Source organism: Neophocaena asiaeorientalis, unplaced genomic scaffold, assembly GCF_003031525.2.
Source record: "Neophocaena asiaeorientalis asiaeorientalis breed wild unplaced genomic scaffold, Neophocaena_asiaeorientalis_V1.1 scaffold22, whole genome shotgun sequence".
In the NCBI taxonomy this organism is placed as follows: Eukaryota; Metazoa; Chordata; class Mammalia; order Artiodactyla; family Phocoenidae; genus Neophocaena; species Neophocaena asiaeorientalis.
Genome location: NW_020174422.1, coordinates 1,235,936 through 1,255,378, shown reverse-complemented (window position 1 = coordinate 1,255,378; position 19,443 = coordinate 1,235,936). Strand labels below are relative to the sequence as shown.

At 44.9% G+C, this 19,443-nt stretch overlaps 1 protein-coding gene across 3 annotated transcripts in view; it reads right to left on the bottom strand.

Moving 5' to 3' along the window:
- The window catches only part of KALRN (kalirin RhoGEF kinase), a 573,088-nt gene extending 555,559 nt beyond the window's left edge, over positions 1–17,529 (bottom strand). For all 3 annotated transcript variants that reach the window (XM_024756492.1, XM_024756493.1, XM_024756494.1), the window contains exon 1: positions 17,463–17,529. In XM_024756492.1, coding sequence (XP_024612260.1) covers positions 17,463–17,529 — 67 coding nt within the window. The remainder of the gene's footprint in view (positions 1–17,462) is intronic.
- Positions 17,530–19,443: the final 1,914 nt, after the last annotated feature.

Sequence of the window (19,443 nt, the reverse complement as noted above, 5' to 3'; positions counted from 1 at the left end):
TCACAAAGAGCCCTCCTGAGAGCAGCTCCTCCCACTTCTGTGCAGTGCCCCTCCCCCAGGGCTCATACGTCAGCCCCACGGGGTGTCCAGAGACAGACATCTGGGAAAGAGAGCGCGGTCTTTCCAAAACCCCACCTTCCCCTTCCTCCCATTCAAACCCACCATACCAACAGGGACCACTGGGCTGCTTGCCTCTCTGATGAAGGGGCCAGGACATGTCCAGGTGCTCACGGTGGCCACAGTGTATGCTAAGCTACACTCCGTCGCCTCTGATATAAGTTCTCCCCCAATCTGCTGCCTCAGTCCTCATCCCTCGTCCCCCTGTGCGCAGTGCTGAAGGAGAAGAGCTGACTGCAACCACCCTTCCTATTTAAAGTCGGGAAACCCTTCCTCTGCCTTCCTCCTTCTTTCAGTGCCTCTGCCCAGGGCCCACTCTACCCACCCCGCACCTCCAAGGACCCCGCTGCCTCAGCCCCTTCCTCTCTTCCTCCAACAGGCATTCACCACTGCGCACAGGTCCTTCTCTCCAGAAGTGGTGGATGAGATTGGATTTCAGCAGATACTGCCCAGGGCCTGAAGATTTATCAATGCTGAGGCTTTCTATGCCTGCCAATTAGTGTGTCCATTATTCTGGGCTGGGTTGTGCAAGCCCTTAATCTACTTAATGGAGAAGGAACTCCAGTGCGGCAGGAAGCACCATGGGCTGAAGGCTGAGCCCACAGGAGACAACAAGGAAGCTGTCCCTCAGAGGCAGCCCAGCTTGGCCACCTGGCAGGTAGCCTCAAAGTAAGGAGGCTGGGTCTTCAAAGGAGCAACTGATGGAAGACTCCATGCCTACAGGAAACACATCCCAGTCACAACAAGGTGCACAGGGCAGCCTGAGGCAGAAATTTTCCCCCAGGGCCTCAGGCCAAATTTCAAGGCAAGTGGAGGTTGGTCTTTGATTCCTTCCCCATACCTGACTCTCCATTGCCCTCCCTCAGAGCCCGGGCACTCAACACTCACAGCACGTGGTCTCCCTCACCTCTTCAAAACCTGCCCACCTAAGTTGCTAGGCCCCAGATCCCATCCTGACCATTCCACCATCCTCTTCTCATCCAAAAGTTAAATTTTAGGCATTGCGGGTTAAGAATTAACAGCTAACATTTATTGAGCTTTTAACATGTGTAACATCACTTCATCCATACAATAACCCTATGAGGTAAATACTGATACTGTCAGCATCGTATAAATACGGAAAGTAAGGCCTAGAGAGGCCAAGTGAAATACCCAATATTATGCGGTAGTGAGTGGTAGAGTTGGACCATTTACGATTCACACTGGACCATTCAGTATACTCCCTTAAAGGCCAAGTCCATCAGCAAACTAAGCCTGGCCACTGGGCTTGATACTTCCAAACTTTATTAAGCTTTAGGTTTTTCTTTAGTTTTTAAAGGAGTCTGGTCATGCAAATCAATAGCTTTAACTGGTAGAGTTTAAGGATGAAATAGCATGGAAGTGATAAAAGGGGACAGAACCTACTTTCGATTCACCTTCCTCCCGCTTGAAGCCACCAGCCCAAAACCCAGCTGTACTCATCTGCCCATGACCAAAAATATATACTCATTCAACCTGCTTGGCGCACCTTCTTCTTTGGGTATCTTCTCTGAGGGACTTCCAAGAGCTAGCAACCTGTGGCAAGTAATGTACGGATAAGGGGAACTTCTAAGATGAGGTGAACGCATAGACATGGGGTACGAAAAAGAGAGGGAGGGAGATGGATCCTGAACCTGCAGGAGGCATTGTCAGGAACTGGACCTCCTCTCCTCAGATGGAAACTATGGAGGGGACAGACAGGGCAGGGGGGTAAATGTTCCTCTTTATGGGTCCTCTTGTCCCAAAGAGAGGATATGGAGTCCATCTGGTTTCTCAAAGGCAGGGGGTAAGCAGCCTGCAGGAAAGGCTGTCTTTGGTACCCTGAGACCTCACTCTGTGCCCTCCAGCTCTGCTCCTAGGTAACGAGGGCAGGCGTATTAGAGCAAGGACAGCCCTCCAGCCCTGCTGGGGAAGTGATCCCCATGTTCCCGAGGTCTGTGACGATTCTTAAGCCTTAACATGAGCCTTCTTCTGCAAGCTGCATCCCATTTCTGCCAGAAACACCTGGACAGACCCAGCTCATCCAGTGGGGACATATGACATGCATTAGTTTTCATGCAATATGCATTTATAAAGGTAATTTGTAGTGTGATTAAATTTTGTGAATAAATTTCCAATGAGGCCATTCTTTCTACTACAGAATTTTGTTTTTGAATATTTTGATTAAAATTATTACATTTTGATAGCAGGCTATCAAATTTTTATAGTTTTTAGGTTACAAAGTGAGTTTTCAAGGAGCATGCCCTCGACTCTTCTGAATCCTTTCCATTAGGGTTTGACTTTACATTTTTCTGCATCATTCAGAGCACATAGGTCCCCAGGTAGGGCAAGAAACATGGCTACACTTCTTAATCCTTAACTCTAGCTGAGCACGGAGTATGACAGATAGAGTTGGTTTCCTGCCCAGTAGCCATTTACTCCCTTCTTCCTGGCTTATAGGACCTAGATTTTGTTCAAGAATCAAGTATCTGTGTGCTTCAGGGAAGCAGAGACACTTTCAGCCCCACAAGGTAAATGTTAATTCTGTTACACCAATCATGGAAATTGCATCCCCTTTCCGGTGGCTTGTTTAGGAATACATGCATGAAAAACAGGCTCTTTCAGCTGCTGTGAGTCCTCCATGAGACATATGAAGTTGTGACAGACATCTTGGGACTATAAGGAATGGAAGGGTGCAGAGAAATAGGGTCCTGGGAGCTTCATTTCTTGTAACAGCTGGTTGGGCAATTAGAACCAACCCTCCCAGTGAAGAAAGTTTGTGGGGGTTTTTCTTAATCTTCTTAAAAGCATTAAAGAGCTAAGTAGCTAGGCCAAAACCTTGAAGAAGGTGAGAATCCAAAGAAGTTGGCTCAAAACACAAAGCAACTTTTGCCCTGAGAGCATCTGGCAATCTGTAAGAAATAGTGGCAAAACTAAGCTGTGCTTTTCACAGCCAGGACCGGCAACGGGAGCAGAAATCCAAGTTCAGACCCAGCCCAATGAAGGAACTCTGATAAATAATACCCCACACTAAGCTGGGCTTTCCCCAGAGGGAGGGCTTCTCCTTCAAGGTAAAGGAAGTCTAGAAACAAGCCAGCTCTCATGAAAACTTGAAACACAGCTGCCTGTAGTCTGGGTCCAAGGAACCTCAAGCATTCAACTTGGGTTCAGGTGGAACTGAACTAGTAGTATCCCTAGGAGTCCAGCAAAAGAAAATGATCATTGCAGGAGAAAGTTATCATTCTAGGCTTCAAATTACTTTCATAAAACCTTTTTCAAAAATAATGACCATGAAATAATCAAAGATAACACAAGGAAAAAGACACTATGAGCAAGACCCATCAGAAACAGCAGACTACAGAAACAGACCCACAAAGACTTCAGATATTGGAATTATAAAATAGAGACGATAAAGTAAATACACCTACTATGTTCAAAGAAATAAAAGACAAGCTTAAAAGATTTTTTATTAAACTGAAAACTTTTTTTAAAGTGATTTGAAAAAGAATTAAGTAGAGATTTTAGCACTGAAAAATATAATACCTGAAATTAAGAGGTCAATGAACGCAACATGGATGGACCTAGGGATTGTCATGTTGAGTGAAGTAAGTCAGACACAGAAAGACAAATATCATATGATATTGCTTATATGTGGAATCTAAAAAAATAAAGGGGGTACAAATGAACTTATTTACGAAACAGAAGTAGAGTCATGGATGTAGAAAACAAACTATGGTTACCGGGGATGAGCGGGGGAAGGGATAAATTGGGAGATAGGGACTGACATATACACACTACTATATATAAAATAGATAACTAATAATAACCTGCTGTATAGCACAGGGAACTCCACTCAATACTCTGTAATGGCCTACACATGGGAAAAGAATCTTAAAAAAAAGAGTGGATATATGTATATGTATAACTGATTTACTTTGCTGTACACCTGAAACTAACACAACACTGTAAATCAGCTATACGCCAATAGAAATTTTTTAAAAAGTCAATGAACAAATTTAATTGCAGATTAGACACAGCTGAATAGAGAATTAATAAACTAGAAGATAGACAAATATCATATGACATTGATTATATGTGGAATCTAAAAAAATAATACAAATGAACTTATTTACAAAACAGACATAGATCACAGATGTAGGAAACAAACATATGGTTACCAAAGGGGAAGGGGGGAAGGGATAAATTAGGAGTTTGAGATTAAAATATACTCTATTCCATAGTATATACGGAGTAGATAACCAACAAGAATTTACTGTATAGCACAGGGAACTATACTCAAAATCTTGTAATACCTATAATGGAAAACAATCCAGGGACTTCCCTGGTGGTCCAGTGATTAAGACTACGTGCTTCCACTGCAGGGTGCATGGGTTCAATTCCTGGTTGGGGAACTAAGATCCTGTATGCCGCATGGCACAGCCAAAAAAAATAGAATCATATATATATGATTATATATATAATCACCTTGCTGTGCACCTGAAACTAACACAACACTGTAAATCAACTATATTTCAATTAAAAAAATTTTTTTTGATAAAGAAAAAAATAAACTGGAAGAGAAATCAGAGGAAACTAGGATGCATCATGGAGAGACAAAATTGTGAGGCTTCCCTGGTGGCACAGCGGTTGAGAGTCCACCTGCCGATGCAGGGGACACGGGTTCGTGCCCCAGTCCGGGAAGGTCCCACATACCGCGGAGCGGCTGGGCCCGTGAGCCATGGCCACTGAGCCTGCGCATCCAGAGGCTGTGCTCTGCAACAGGAGAGGCCACAACAGTGAGAGGCCCGCGTACCGCAAAAAAAAAAAATTGTGAAAAATACAGAATGATAAGAAATATAGAACATACAGTGAGAAATTTCAACTTCAATCACTTTCAAAATGGATTCAAATTCAAGAAATTTTCATTTTAATCAATTGGTAACTCAAAAAGAGAGAAGGGAAAGAACAAAGATAATGGGTGAGAATTTTCCAAAACTGATGAATTGCAACAACCTGTAGATGTCAGAAATCTAATGAACCCAAGCAGACTAAATAAGAGAGAATCTGGTTATACTGAGCCTCTGATTTAATGGCCCAACTTCTGAACTTCTTGTTAAGAAGCACGAAAAGAAGTAGGAAGAAAGGAGGAGAATTATTTATTCTTTAAGTCATTTTGAGTTTAGTTTCAGTTACCTGCAGCCAAATGCATCCTAAATGATATTGATAGTGAGAATAAAGTATCCACCATTTACTGAATGCCTACTATTGGCACGCACAACATATAGATTTCAATTTTGTGTAATTCCCCACAAAGTCTTAAAAGGTAGTGCATATCAGTCAATACAGGCTTGGTAGACTATGGATACAAACCACCTCAAAATCTCAGTAGCTTTACAGAAAAAAATAAGTATTTCTTGCTCATACTACATCTTCAAAATGGTTCAGCAGAGGACTATGCTCATAGTCACTCACGGTCCCAGGCTGCTGGAGCCTTTAAAACCCAACACAGCTCCTATAATTGATGAAACACTGGGAGAATAAGGTAAATAGTATTTTACTTTTAAAGCTTCCATATGGAAATGAAACATCTGACTCTGCTCGCATTTCATTGGCCAAAGCAAGTCACACGACCAAAGGTATAGAGAAGTGCAATTTTATCATGTGCCTGGAAGGTGTAGAGCTGGAAATATTTAGTGAATGGCTCTTATGATGACCACAGATAGATATGACCCTAGTTCTTCCAATGAGGAAGCTGAGGCTCAGAGAGGTATTTAATACGTGTTAGATGAATGGAGAATGTGCTCACATTAACACATCTTCTGAAGGTAATATTATGAAAATGACTATTTGCCCTTTGGTGATGGGGTAGTGAGAAGAGAAAGGGAGCTGTGATATGATCTATAAAGAGACAAGCAAAGTACCTAGTTGGGTCTCATCATGCTCTATCCCAGAATCACCACTATCAAGGGCAGAGTATGGGACCAAAGCAGCCAGAGGGCACAAATCTTAGTCCTTCCTTTGTTCCTTGTGCTAACCAGAGCCTTTCCTACGTGGATAAGGTGGGACTGAAATTGGCCAGAGAGAGAGTTTGTATACATGCACTAAAGTTTCCCACTATCTTATGTATTCCAGGTGTTCAAGATGTGGTTAAGAGGGGGAGAAAAATAAGCCCACATAATCGAGTTGGCCATGCCAAGTTTCTTAACTTTGATCTATGTAGATTCAGAAAGCTTGCCAAGGCAAAGGAGATGCAAACTGAGAGAGCTCTCAACTCATCATGTCCAAACACCGGAGAAGGGGCCACCTTGTTTCTCTTGGGTCCTCAAAACCTTCCTATGAGGTGGATTTTCCAGCCTGTAATGTGCAGAATATTCCCCACCTCCTCCCACACCTACTGATGACACATGCACCACCCCCCTCCCAGTACCCTACACTATTGGCAGGCTCCCTTGGCTGCCACATATGTCCTGCATCTGCCAGCCCTGTCCAGCCTCCTGCAGATACAGCAGCATTTGCCTGAGATTCTCTCCTTGTGGCAGGGAAAGAGTCAACACTGGGGTTCTTATTTACTTACATGTTGGTTTAGTCCTTCCCAGGGATGAGGCAGCAGTTAAGAGGAAGGAGAGGGAGGAGGGACGGGGGGAAGGCACAGAAAAGAAGCTGTGGTGAGCCAGAGATTGGCGGAAGAAGTGTCTATAATTTCAACTGCTTTCCAACCACACTGTCTCTAGCTGAGCCCCCTGGGGTGAAAGGTCTGTGTATTACTGGGGATAGGAGTTTGTAACCTTAATTAGGCCTTGAAGTATTTGGCGGTGTTCATCCTGAAACTTCCAGAAGGAAAAAAAAATGTGGTTTCCATTACAGTGTCACTGAGGGGCTTGTACTGGGGTTGGGATCATTAAAATGAAAACACTGATGAGTAAGTCATGGCATTTTTTTCTCCAAGACTTACGTCCTTCCTCCACCCCTAGCCCTGTACTTTATTTTGAGACAGGCTTAAAATAGTCTATAAAATATGGAGCTCATTATCCCATCTAACAGATTTCATTTGGCATGAATGCAGATTAAAAGCCCCACGCCAGTTCTTCCTCCTAGCCTGGGTTTATAAGGAAGACACTCCTCTGCTTTTGCTCAGGGCTGAGTTCTTTAGAGCGTGATTCTGCAGTAGACAGGGAGAGCCAGGAGGTGCCACTTCCAACTCCACTCAGCTTATTTTTCATGATAATAACAAGGGAGGATAGAGAATGACAATTCTGCTTTGGGGGCTTCTTAGAAATTTTCCCTACAGCCTTAAAAAGCCTAATCCAAACTAGACACCCCTCAAACCCATATATTCCCCAGTCTGCCCATCCTTCCACATACAATAATTCTATCGGGGCTGCTAAGCATGTCAAAAGGGGCAGAATTGAGTTGAAACCACAGGGAATATAATGAAAAGAGGCCTCAACTAGAAGTTTTTGTGTCCTTGCTTCAAATGCAGGCTCAGCCAACCACTAACGGTATGACTTTAGAAAGCGAAATCATCTCTTTGGGCTCAGTTTCCTCATCTCTTAAATGAGAGGTCTCTTCCAACTCTGTCTCTTTTTTCTTTTGCTCGGCGTACAATTATGGAGGCAAAGAGAATGAGAAAAACCTTTTCCTACTCACCACTGATCTTATTTGACCCAACACCATCTCTTGAACCAGTAAATTCACTTTTTATCTGATAAAGACACAGCCTTCTCTGATTACACCTTTTGCCTGAATCACTAGAGTGTTTGCATTGCATTTTCTCTTACTCCGAATGCCCTTTTCCCTTGCTCTATCCAAATCCTTAAAAATCCAAATACTCACAAGGACAGTGCGCTTAATAATAGTAAGTACATGCTGATGACTTGATTTATCAATTTTTAACACAGACCCTGCACAGGTGTCATCTCCTCTCCAATGATCTCCCCCAGGGCACAGTATAGGATTTTGTATAAGAGGGGGGAGCAGGGACTGATCTCTTGATGGCACTGACAGGCTCCACTCATTAGCAGTCCCCTCTGAGCTATCCAATGGCTGAGTAACCAGGTGACAGACCTACTCCTTGCCCCTATATTTTCTAGTTGTAGGTCCCTCTGAGTCCCCTCAGCTACTTCACCTATACAATGAGAATAACACCTCCTACACACAGCACTGTTGGAGGCTTGAATGAAGCAGGTAAGAACCTATCCAAAGTCTTGAACTACCCACCTCTCCAGTCTCAGCCCATGACATTGCCTCCTCTTTTGCTAAGAATATCAAGGCCATCTGAACTGCATTTCCTCATTTCCTTTTTCCTACTTAAAAATAGCTCTCTAAGCACCCCCTTCTTCCTCTCTCCCAGCAGAGGAAGCATTCTCCCTCCTCCAGTCTTCCACTTCCATCTGCACTCCTTAGCCAACCCACTCCTACCTCCTCCAGGTCATTGCCACACTTTACAGCATTTATCACTAGCTCTTCTTCTAAATTCAACTGTTGCTTGACTCATGTATTGTCTGCCTCACTCACTAGAATGTAAACTTCATGAAGATTTCATGCCTTATTCATGCTGTATCCCCAGCAAATAGCACAGTGCCTGGAGCACCGTCGATGCTCAATGAGTATTTCTTGAATGGATTAATAGATCCATTTCTACTCATCATTTTCAAACTACTCTCTGTCACTGGCACCCTCTCCCAGCCTCAAACACATTCAAGCCTCCCTTCCTCAACAAAACTATCACTTGACCCTACTGTCCCATCAACCACCATTCTATTTTTACCTTGCATTTTCTGACATATTTCTCAAAGAATATGTGCTTGCTGCTGCCTCGTCGTCACCACCTCCTCCCATCACAATCTGGTTTCTCTTCATAACGGCTGCCGAAGCAATGCTGTGAGCAGTCACCAAACTCCTCACATTGCCCATCTCCCTGCAGATGGGGACCCCTAACTGTCCCTTCTCCTCTACTCCCAGGAGTTTCTTGTATACTGGCTTCCTCCTATCCTTAGGAATACTCTTCTCACCCCTTTGATGCTGTCTCCCCAAGTCCACACTTTCCAAAACCAATCTAAATTTTCCTCTATACTCTTTCCTGAGCTAATATCAATTTCACTATCATCCTGGGGGCAGATGACTCAAAACCGTGCATCTCCTACCCTAACTCTCTAGAAACATAGACATACTTCAGTTGCATGAAGGAGGTGGGCATTTTGTTATGCCATGTTATACTTCTTTGCATTCCCAGCACCTGGTCTACTGCCGAGTACATGGAAATTGTTCAATACATTTTTAAACAGTTAAATGTTACTGCTCTGCCATTATTTGCCTTTAACCTGATATGCAAGCAAGAATCTTCACAAGGTGACCCCAACCTATCTTTCCAAATTTAACTCTTACCACACAGATGTTCCTGGCAGTCTGTACTCTCTGTCTTCCATCCTTATCATTAAGTACTACTAAAGCTTAAGTCAGTTCTCTCCTTTTTAATCTACCTGCCATTGTATTATTTACTGTGTTATTTCTTAGTGTCTATTTCCCCTGCTAAATCCTAAAGCTTCATGAAGACAAGAATGCCGTCATCTTCAGCCTTGTATTCCTAGGCCCTTGAATACAGCACAGCCTATAGTAGGTCCTCAGAAGATACTTGTTGAAGGAGTGAACATTTCCTCTTTCCTTCAGACAGACCCAACTATTTCTCTCCCTTGTGAATGCATAGCACTCATTTAGCAATTCAACATTTAACACCTTGTGAAATCACAGATATATTATAGGTGTTGTAGGTGTATTATTTTGCAGGCATTACAGGTATTGTCTACATAGAACCATGGAACATTACAGCTAGAAAGGATCCTTCTTATAAGTAATCCAGAAGGGCCAACAGAGACTCAGAGAAGTTACCGCTGGTTCTTGACCTTTCAGGAGTTTGAACTGTAAGTTTCCTGAGGGCAGGAATCCTACTTCCTACCCCTAAACACTCCCTGCTATACCTGGAGCCCTTAGTAGACAGTATTACTACTGCCACTAATAATAACACTACTATTTATTGTTTTGACAATTACTTTGGCGATATACCACCTCCATCCACAAGGTGAAGAACAAACCCATCACCTACACTGGGAACCCACAGGTAGCTTTCTGACCATCCAGACACACAGCTACCCCCACTGCCTCTCAGCTCTGAGCCATCACTAAAATGTCACAACAGAAGAACAGGCGCTGGGAGGCCATGCCACACCCAGGAAGTGCTGTTTTACTGTTCTCCCCTCACAGTCACCTCCTCCTCATTGGGTAGAAACACCACACCGGGACCTCACAGCACAGCTATCGGTGTCCTTCCCCCAGGACTTGGCCTAGATATATCTTGTCTAGTGATCTCACACCACAGACATCGCATCCCAGTGATACTCTCTGCTGACAGGGAAGGTGGGCAGACACCCCAGTTCAACACATGTGCCAGAGAGAGAGAAAGATGGGGGTCCACCCACCAGTACAAGAACAGGTAGAGGAGAGAACTCATCCCAGATGAGAGTCAGGGGTCCTGGATCTCGATCCTCCTCTTAGTAGCTCTGTGACTATAGCAAATTCTTTAACCTCTACAAGCCGGTTTCCTACCTGTCAAATGAGAACTAAAGTAACTTCTCTCACAGAGACAAAGTGAGGACCAAGGGGGATAAGATATTGGAACTGTCAAATCATTACAGTTCTCTCCCCCACGCCCCCCTTGACAATTCCAGGATAACCAGCACTGTCTCTGAGTTCCCTGGGGAGTTCAGATACTCTGTTAGCCCTGTTTATGCAGTTTCCTAATAGGATACAACCTTGAACTCGGTGTCTGGGTGAGAATACAAAGGGATAGGGAGACAAGGACCTGCCCTCAGAGAAGCTCTACTCACAATGAAAGAGAAGGACCCCCCAGAAGCAACGAAGCTCCTAAAAGCAACCGAAATCTGGGAGGAGAGCATGCTTTTACTGAGGCACTTATTCACGCCAGGCACCAGCCACACATATTAACTTCTTCAAGGCTCACAACCACCCCATGAGGTGTGTCCTTTTACCACCCACAGGAGCACATCGTGAATCGCAGAACGCTGGCCTGTACCTAAGTGCCTACGTGTCTGTGACCAGAACCAGGTATGATTGATTGTGGGAGCTTTTTCTGGAGGACATAGGGGCTATGTGGTTTGGAAGGGGAAGGATGTGGGTTAACTGTAAGAGGAGGAAGCTTCGGGCATTTCAAGTGGAAGCACAGGAAAATAGGAAGGTTGCTGGGGAGGTTCTGGTATGGGGCAATGCGGAATTGTCCTGAGATGGTGTTTCAAGGGGTGCTATATGGAAAATGCTTATCGAACAAAAGGCCAGGTCCCTTTAGGAAAGTGGTTTTGTGCCAGAAGCCAACTGAATAAGAGATATCTATTTGTGATGTAAAAGCTAAGTTAAAGTAACTTCTTTATGTATTGTATGAATATTCAGCTCAAATGGGAAGGTGATTACAACCAAACCTCCTCTTATTAGAAAATTCCCAGCACAGGAGAACCAGTCTATGTGTTTTTCATACACATGCTGTGCTTTTCTTTTCCCCGCCAGCCACAGAAAGGGAGGAACAAGTCATAAAGGTTGGCACAAAGAAGCTACATATCATGCTGGGCACATATATGCAACAGGTAACAAGAAGAGGACAAGTCAAACCAAGGTGGGTATCCAGAGTCCAAGGCAGCCTAGGAACGGACTAAGCAAAGACACCAACTCTGAGCCAGCCAGTGGCCAGTGCTGGGCGGATAAATGAGCAGCAAGCAAGCCAAAGACAGGGCATCCGTCAGTGATGGGAAACCAGGGGCCAGCAAGTGGGCTGCAGGCACAGGAAGGACAAGACCACAGATCAGGGTGCTCTGAGAGCCACGGCCGTGAGGGCCAGCTGCCTGGGCACTGCACCTGGGCAGAGTCAATGCTTGGATAGAACGTTTGGTAGATTTGAAGACTGAGGCAACAGAGAATGGCCACGCAGGGAGAGGGAGCTTTAGTGAGAAAGACAAGTAAATTCCCAGCCGAAGAAGAGCCCAACACCATGGAGGCTTGAGGAAAGTTACTGTCCTCACTGACCATCTACCCAGAAGGGAGAAAGGGATTTTTCTTTCTCTAGTTATAGCTGAGTATGGGCAGTGCCCACCTACTGAAGTTACTCTAACCACGTAATGAAAGGTTGTTGACATCTGCAGTGACAAACCACCATCCCAAAATCCAGAACCCTAGGCAGCCAGAACAGAGAGTGGCAAACCCAAGGCAGGCTGAGACCAGACAACATCCTGGGGTACAGGTAAATTTTTTTTCCCAGGAATATGAAAGAAAGTCAAGATTTAGAAAGACAATATCATATGATATCGCTTATATGCGGAATCTAAAAAAAACGATACAAACGAACTTATTTACAAAACAGAAACAGGCGCACAGGCTTTGAGAACGAACTTATGGTTACCGGGGTGGGGGAAGGGTGGGCGGGATAGATTGGGAGTTTGGGACTGAGATGTACACACTGATATATTTAAAACAGATAACCAACAAGGACCTACTGTATAGCACAGGGAACTCTGCTCAGTCCTCTGTAATAACCAAAATGGGAAAAGAATTTGAAAAAGAATAGATACATGTATATGTATAACTGAATCACCCTGCTGTACACCTGAAACTAACACAACATTGTTAATCAACTATACTCCAATATAAAATAAAAATTAAAAACAAAAAAATTTTTAATTAAAAAAAAAGATTTAGTTAGGTAGTGATAGAAAATGGTTAGAGCTGAAATTTCTGAAGAAACCTGCATGAATTATATCCAAAGGATTGCATTCTTTTAAATGTTGTTCCTTAGTACATTCCTATGTTTATGCCTACATTTACTACTCTCATTTAGTGACTGCTTTTCTCATTTGTTTTGTTATTTTGCTGAAGAGTCATTTTTGCCTTTACTCTCTGGTCTCCATATGAAAGCATGACAATGAGCAGTTCTCCATTGTGGCTGTCATTAGAATCACCTGCAGAACTCCTTAAAAATGCCAATGTCCAGCCTCCTTTCCAAGGACTCTAATTTAGTTGGCTGGGGGGCTTGGGTTGGGGGGTGGGAAGGGAGAAGCTGGGTATCATGCTTTCTAAGAGCTCCCAGATGATTCTAGTATATGTCCAGGGATGAGAACCAGATGGTTTCTGGCCCAGAATCCAAAACACTTTGTGGTAGGCACAGGAATGTAGACGAAGCAGCAAGAAGAAATTAAAGCCAATAATGTAAATTCAACATATCACTTAAGTTTTCCACATCCCAGTCATTTTTGTACTTCTATCGCCATCTCACCATATCCCCATAACTCCTACAGTTATTTCCTTGATATCATTTTAAATCAATTCCATCTTTTACTTAAATTTGGTTTTAAAAGAAACTAGTAGACTGGGGGTAATGGCAAGGTAACATAAAAAGGCAGGAGCAAGAGAAGAAAAGACAGTGGCTCCTGAGAGGAAAAAGCACTCAGAGTTAGAAATCAGGGATGGGCTGGCCCAGGGAGAGACCCAGGATCCATGAGGCCAAGTTGGCCTAGGCATAGCGGTGAGAAGGAATGAAGTCTTGGCGATGGGTTAGGGAATAACAGAGAATGTCGTGGAATGGGGTTACAGGTGGCATGGGGCTGTGCCTTTAAAGGAACTCTAGGGACAGAGAGGACTGATGGACCAGGGGTGATGGAGGAGGCAAACATCTGGGGCCAGAGATGAAGGCAGGGCAGAATGTGAGGCCCAGGTAGGGCTGGTGAGAAGGTAAAAGGGAGACTACAGGTGGGAATGAGGGGAGATCTGAGGGATGGGTGGGGCTAAGGAGGGCTTGCACTGGATGGGGTGTGGGCAGGGGGTGGACAGCACAGCAGAAGCAGACACTGGACAAAACAGGGTGTCCTCCAGACAGTGCCAGGCGGTGACCAGCAAGAAAACGTCCAGCAATACCTGTAAACTGCCTGAAATCGTTTCATGTGCTACCAGTGGTGGTCGTTCCCACACACTGGGAAACACTGCCCGATGCTCTATGAATAAAGAGCATCAGTCTTTTCACTCTTCCCCTTTCATGACAAAAAAAAAAAAATTAGATGTAAACAAGGAAATGTAAACCCCCACCTCACTTGTCTGGTCCCCATGGATATACCAAAAGTCAACAACAAAAGGCAATGTGACTTCTCGTCTCTCATACACACATTCATGTTTCAGATCTGTATGAGCACCTTTCTTTTGATGGACAGTCCCCATCATAGGAACCACCTCCTCAGTCACCATCTGAAAGCACAGAACACAATCAGCAGAGTTGACAAATGCCCAGTAACAAACACTGTAAAAACAGCACCTGCTATTAATGAAAGAAATCACCAAAATAATCGTGTCTGAGCAACCTGGCAGTTCATTATCGTATAAATCCTCACATATAGTTAAGTCCTAGAAAACAACCCCTTTTATTTTCTTAAATCCTTATCCTTAATGAACAATGATGGGGGAGACAAAAGATTCATCTGCAATCACCAAGCATGCACTGCCATTTCTTCATAAAGTTTATTTCCACTCCATGATGTGTTCCAATGTTTCCTCCCCTTTCCTAGGTGTGTCAAATCACAGATCATTTATCCCCCAGTCACAGCCACGAGAATGACTCAGGCTGGCACCCAGCTTGTTGATTATTTCAATTTCCTGGGCTACACTTATCATTTCCCACTTCTCATTGCTTATTCCCTCCTCACTTTCCTGAGGTCTGTTACTTTCAAAATGACACGAGGCATGACGATAAGGGTGAAGTGACATAAAATCCTAAAAAAAAACAAAGGGAACTAAATTCTGTTACACTAAAGACGAATCCAGGAGAATTCTGTTCACTGCGCAGAAGGATGGGTTCATCATTCATCCATTCATTCAACAAATATTTATTGAGCATTTCCCATGAGCTAGCTCAGTTTAGCACACCACATTAAAGCATGCCGCTGTCTATACAAAGTTAGCTAACGTTAGTTACTAGAGGGAAGTTGCTGTATCCTAAGATTCTGCTTGAACGTGGCTGTGGACATCACACGTGTACATGTGTAATACCCATTAACCAGAACTGGGCAACATAAATCAACACCCAACCCCCCAAAGCCTGGAAATAAGGGGCCCTACACAGTCAGAAGCTGCTAGTCTAAAGCCTCACATTAAAGAAAACCCTAGAAACACTGTTTATACAAGACCATAAACTTCCCAAATACAGCCATACATGGTGAAGAAATATGCATGGAAGAACGCACCATTCTGGCAACCAACGTTTGCTATCCAAGGGGAGAGTTTAATCAATCAAGCCATACATTCATTAGCCTGACATTTCTAAGAATGCCTGACATTTTTACATGCACTAACACAATAAATTTCCCCCAAATTCCATAATATAGGTATTATTATTAACATTCCCATTTTTCAGATTAACAAACTGAGGGTCATTTTGAGGGTAAATCATTTATTCAAGGGCACCGAGAAAGTAATGAAGCCAAAACTTGAACCTAAGTTTGCAACTCATGGATTCAAGCATTTTCGAAAAAAATAAGACCAAATTATTATTAATGTAGCTTATACATTAACATCTAGTTTCTTTTTACAATTAGCATCATATGTTGGTTTGAATCTTGTTTTAATTTATGTAAGTATAAATTATCTCTAAGCTCTAACAACTCTTAATTGGACTTTTCTCAACTCCTGGTTATTATATACCACATGTTCCTGTCTTTCCTAATATGTCTGTCAGACAGTGAGAATTAACTATCTCGGTAAAGAAAATTAACATTTAAGGGGCACTTTCTTCATTCCAGGCACTGGGATAAGTATTTCGCTTACAGTCTTTCTCTACAGCAACCCTCTGAGTTGGTGCTACTGCTGTCATTATCATTCCCTTTTACAATGAAGGAGGCACAGAAAGGTTAAGTAACTTGCCTAAGTTCACACAGATAAGGGGGATTCACACCTGGTCTCCTTCTCCTTCCCTTGGTCTATGATCTCCACCAGTAACAAGTTCTGGCTCTCTTCCTAACACTCTCATCTCAAGTCTGGGCTCCCACTGGCCTGTTCTCAGTGCTAGTGAGAGACCGCTTTTCAAATGTGCTGGTTTGGCTTCCTCCATCTTTGATTTCTCCCTGATAACAGCGCTGGTTCACCTGCTATGTGTAGTGCTCTGCTTCCACCTGGTATTGACCTCCTGGCACACCTACGACTATTCAAGGTGAAGATGAGTACACCTTGGGCTGTGCAGCAGAGCTTCCCCTGGGCCACCTTTTCCATCAGGGATTTGACATCATTCTTGCAAAAACCTCTTAAAGGAGCCAAAGCTTTTAAAAATAACACTCAACATTGTAAAAAAAAAAAAAGAAAGAAAGAAAGAAAGAAAAGAATCAATTACTCAACCAGGTTAACAGTGGGTTTTCCTTACACCAGAATGTCTAGATTTGCATCACATTACCAGGAGATTTAAATCACATGAATATTCAATGATAAAATGTATTAAGGTCAGATTAACCTGAGGAATAAAATGGACTTTCCCTTCCCTTTCCACTAACTGCAAATTCTGTACTGGCTCTATCTACAGATAACCACAAAGGCAGCTGCCCTCCGGACAGGTGCTACAGCTCCATGATGCTGAGGGGCATTGTAAGGAGGAAATGAACACTTACAAAGCACCTACTATGCACCAGACATTATGTTACATGTTTTACAGGTATGAATTAACTAAGAATTCCACAACAACCCCAGCAGATAGGTCTCACCACACCCATTTTACAGATGGGGAAACAAGCTTAGATAGATCACACAAATCAGCCTAAGGTCACAGAGTTGGTGGTGGCAGAGCCGAGATGTGAGCCTGCATCTGTCTGCCCCCAGCTTCTTGCTCAGGGACCATTCTCCTTGCTGCACTGCTCAGGGTTCCATCTAGAACCCTGAAAGATGGGGCTTAACTTGTCTTTGACTACAGTACACAGCTTGATGATCAACCCAACAAGAAATGAGATCCAGATACACACATGCCCCCCAAATGGCCCTGGGCTCCCAATTCCCGGCTGGGTAAAAAATGTCCCCAGAAAAACAGCCTTTTTTTACTTTCCATGGGTTGGCTACTCGGCTGTTTCATTCTCTCTTCTCCCTCCTTGCTTTCTGCTCCCTTCTCCACTGCATTTTTCTGTGTGTGTGTGTGTGTGTGTGTGTCTGTTTCTATCTCTCTCTCTGTCAGAAATCTCTCTGTGTGTGCATATCTCCCTCTGTCTTAAACACACACACACACACACACACACACACTCATATTCATTCTCTCTCTTTCCCCCCCCCAGGAATACCTCGATCCAGCAGCCGGAGCAAGCGGAGATACCAAAGATACCACTGGTCCCAGAAGCGGTCCGTCATCCCCCCCTGAACTCATCCTTCACAGCCAGTCCCCTCAGCACAGCCTCATCCCACCACCGCCGACTCGAGGAGGCCGGAATTACTTGACGCTGGGCTCGCGCGCGCAGCCTGCTCAAAGCAAATGCCTGCCTGTGAAGACAGCCACCAGTCCTCCCACACAGAGGCTGACTGTGCCGGGAGCCTGTTTCACAGCAACAAAGGAACAAGTGCGGAACACTGCCGCCTTGTGCGGACTGAGCCTGCATGGGCCCAAAGGGAGACCAGAGGTGCGGGGGAGGGCGGCCAGGGAGCACCTTCACAAAGAAGGGAGCAGAGAGGTGGTCTTGGGAATGAAAACCCACAGTCAAGGCCGTATCTTGAATGTCATTCCAGGATCTCCTGCCATCCTGGCTGACCCTGCCTCCCATGCCAGAGGCCAGTGGCTTCCCTAACAGGACAGGGGTGGGAAGCCAGGAGCTCAACCACCCTGGACTCCAAGGCCAGACCAAAAGAGCCAGAGCCTCACTGCCTTGTTCCTCGGGAACCACAGGCACCTCCTGCCCAAGGGTGCAGGACCCATGTGACCAGAAAAGGGCCACAGACCCTATCTCCCTTCGTGGACCCTCTGCTGTCGTGGAGACAGCATGGTCATGGATTCAAATCCTGCTACCACTGAATAGTTGCCTAGCCTTGATCAAGTTACTTCAACCCCAGCCGCCTCCTCTGAAAGCTAGAGAGAACAGCATTTGCTTCATCAAGCTATTGTGAGGCTCCCAGGATAGGAAGGACCTAACATTTCTGGTCCAGCACTTGGTGAATGGCGGCGCTCAAGTGCTCGTTCCCCCTTCCCCTCCAACCCCTCATCCTCTCACCAGATTTCCAGCTCCCACACCTCCTTACATCCCATGCTTTCCTACCTCTGTGCATGTGCTCCTTTCTTCCTGCCCATAGCATGGCCACCCTACGCCCCCACTTCATCGTGGCCAAATCCTCCTATTTTTCCACAGAATCAGGTAGCCTTCCCTTGTCTTTCTCCCCCTCTACGCCGCATTTCACTCCCTCCTTTGTGTAAGACCTCCTTTGTACAGGACTGCTCCTTTACTTGACCACAAACTCCATGAAGACAGGATCTGCTCTGTGATCTTCGTTACATCCCCTGAAGCATCTTGAACTTTGCAAGTGCTTGAGTATTTACTAACTGAATGAGTGAAGAGGCAAATGGCACGTGCACCCCACACGCTTTCATTTTTAAGTCAGGAAGAGGAGTGGACTGCAAGGACCTCAGTTCCTGGGCACCACATAAGGCCTGTAGAAGGATGACAGGGCACCCTGGCCTTGCCTTGCTGGGAACCCATTTTACAGGGGCTGGCCACCCGCACGGTGACCAGAAGTCCTGCTCAAACAAGGGAACTCCGAGGGGACCTCCAGGTCTGGAACAACTCTGGACTCCAAGCCTAAAAACTACCCGGCAGCCACATGCATACTCATCACCGCTTTTGTTTCAGCCCAGGCCATGCCAGGAACGCCTTCTCACTGTCCTAATGGAAACGCTGGCACCCCAGGCTTCCTGGTCTCCAACAGCAGCGGGCAGGAGCAGGCCTCCTCAGCGTCAGCTCTTCCTGGGAGCTTAGGCTTCCAGGATGACACAGGCTGCAGATTCTGACAGACGCAGACTGAAAAGGAGGCACGTCCTGGGGCAGGAGCTAGGTGGGGGAGGGAGAAAGCCAGCAGAGCCACAGTCTCCACCAGCCTGGCCCTGCCCCTGCTCCACTGCTGCCCCGTGGTTCCTTCTGGAAGGGCAGCATTGGGAACTGAGCACACACCACTTCCCAGAAGCTACCTCGCAGGCTCTGGTAGTATTATTTTACTATTACCTTAAATGGACAAGACTCCAGTGTGTAGTTAACACAAGAATGCACGCCCCTCCTCCTCTCT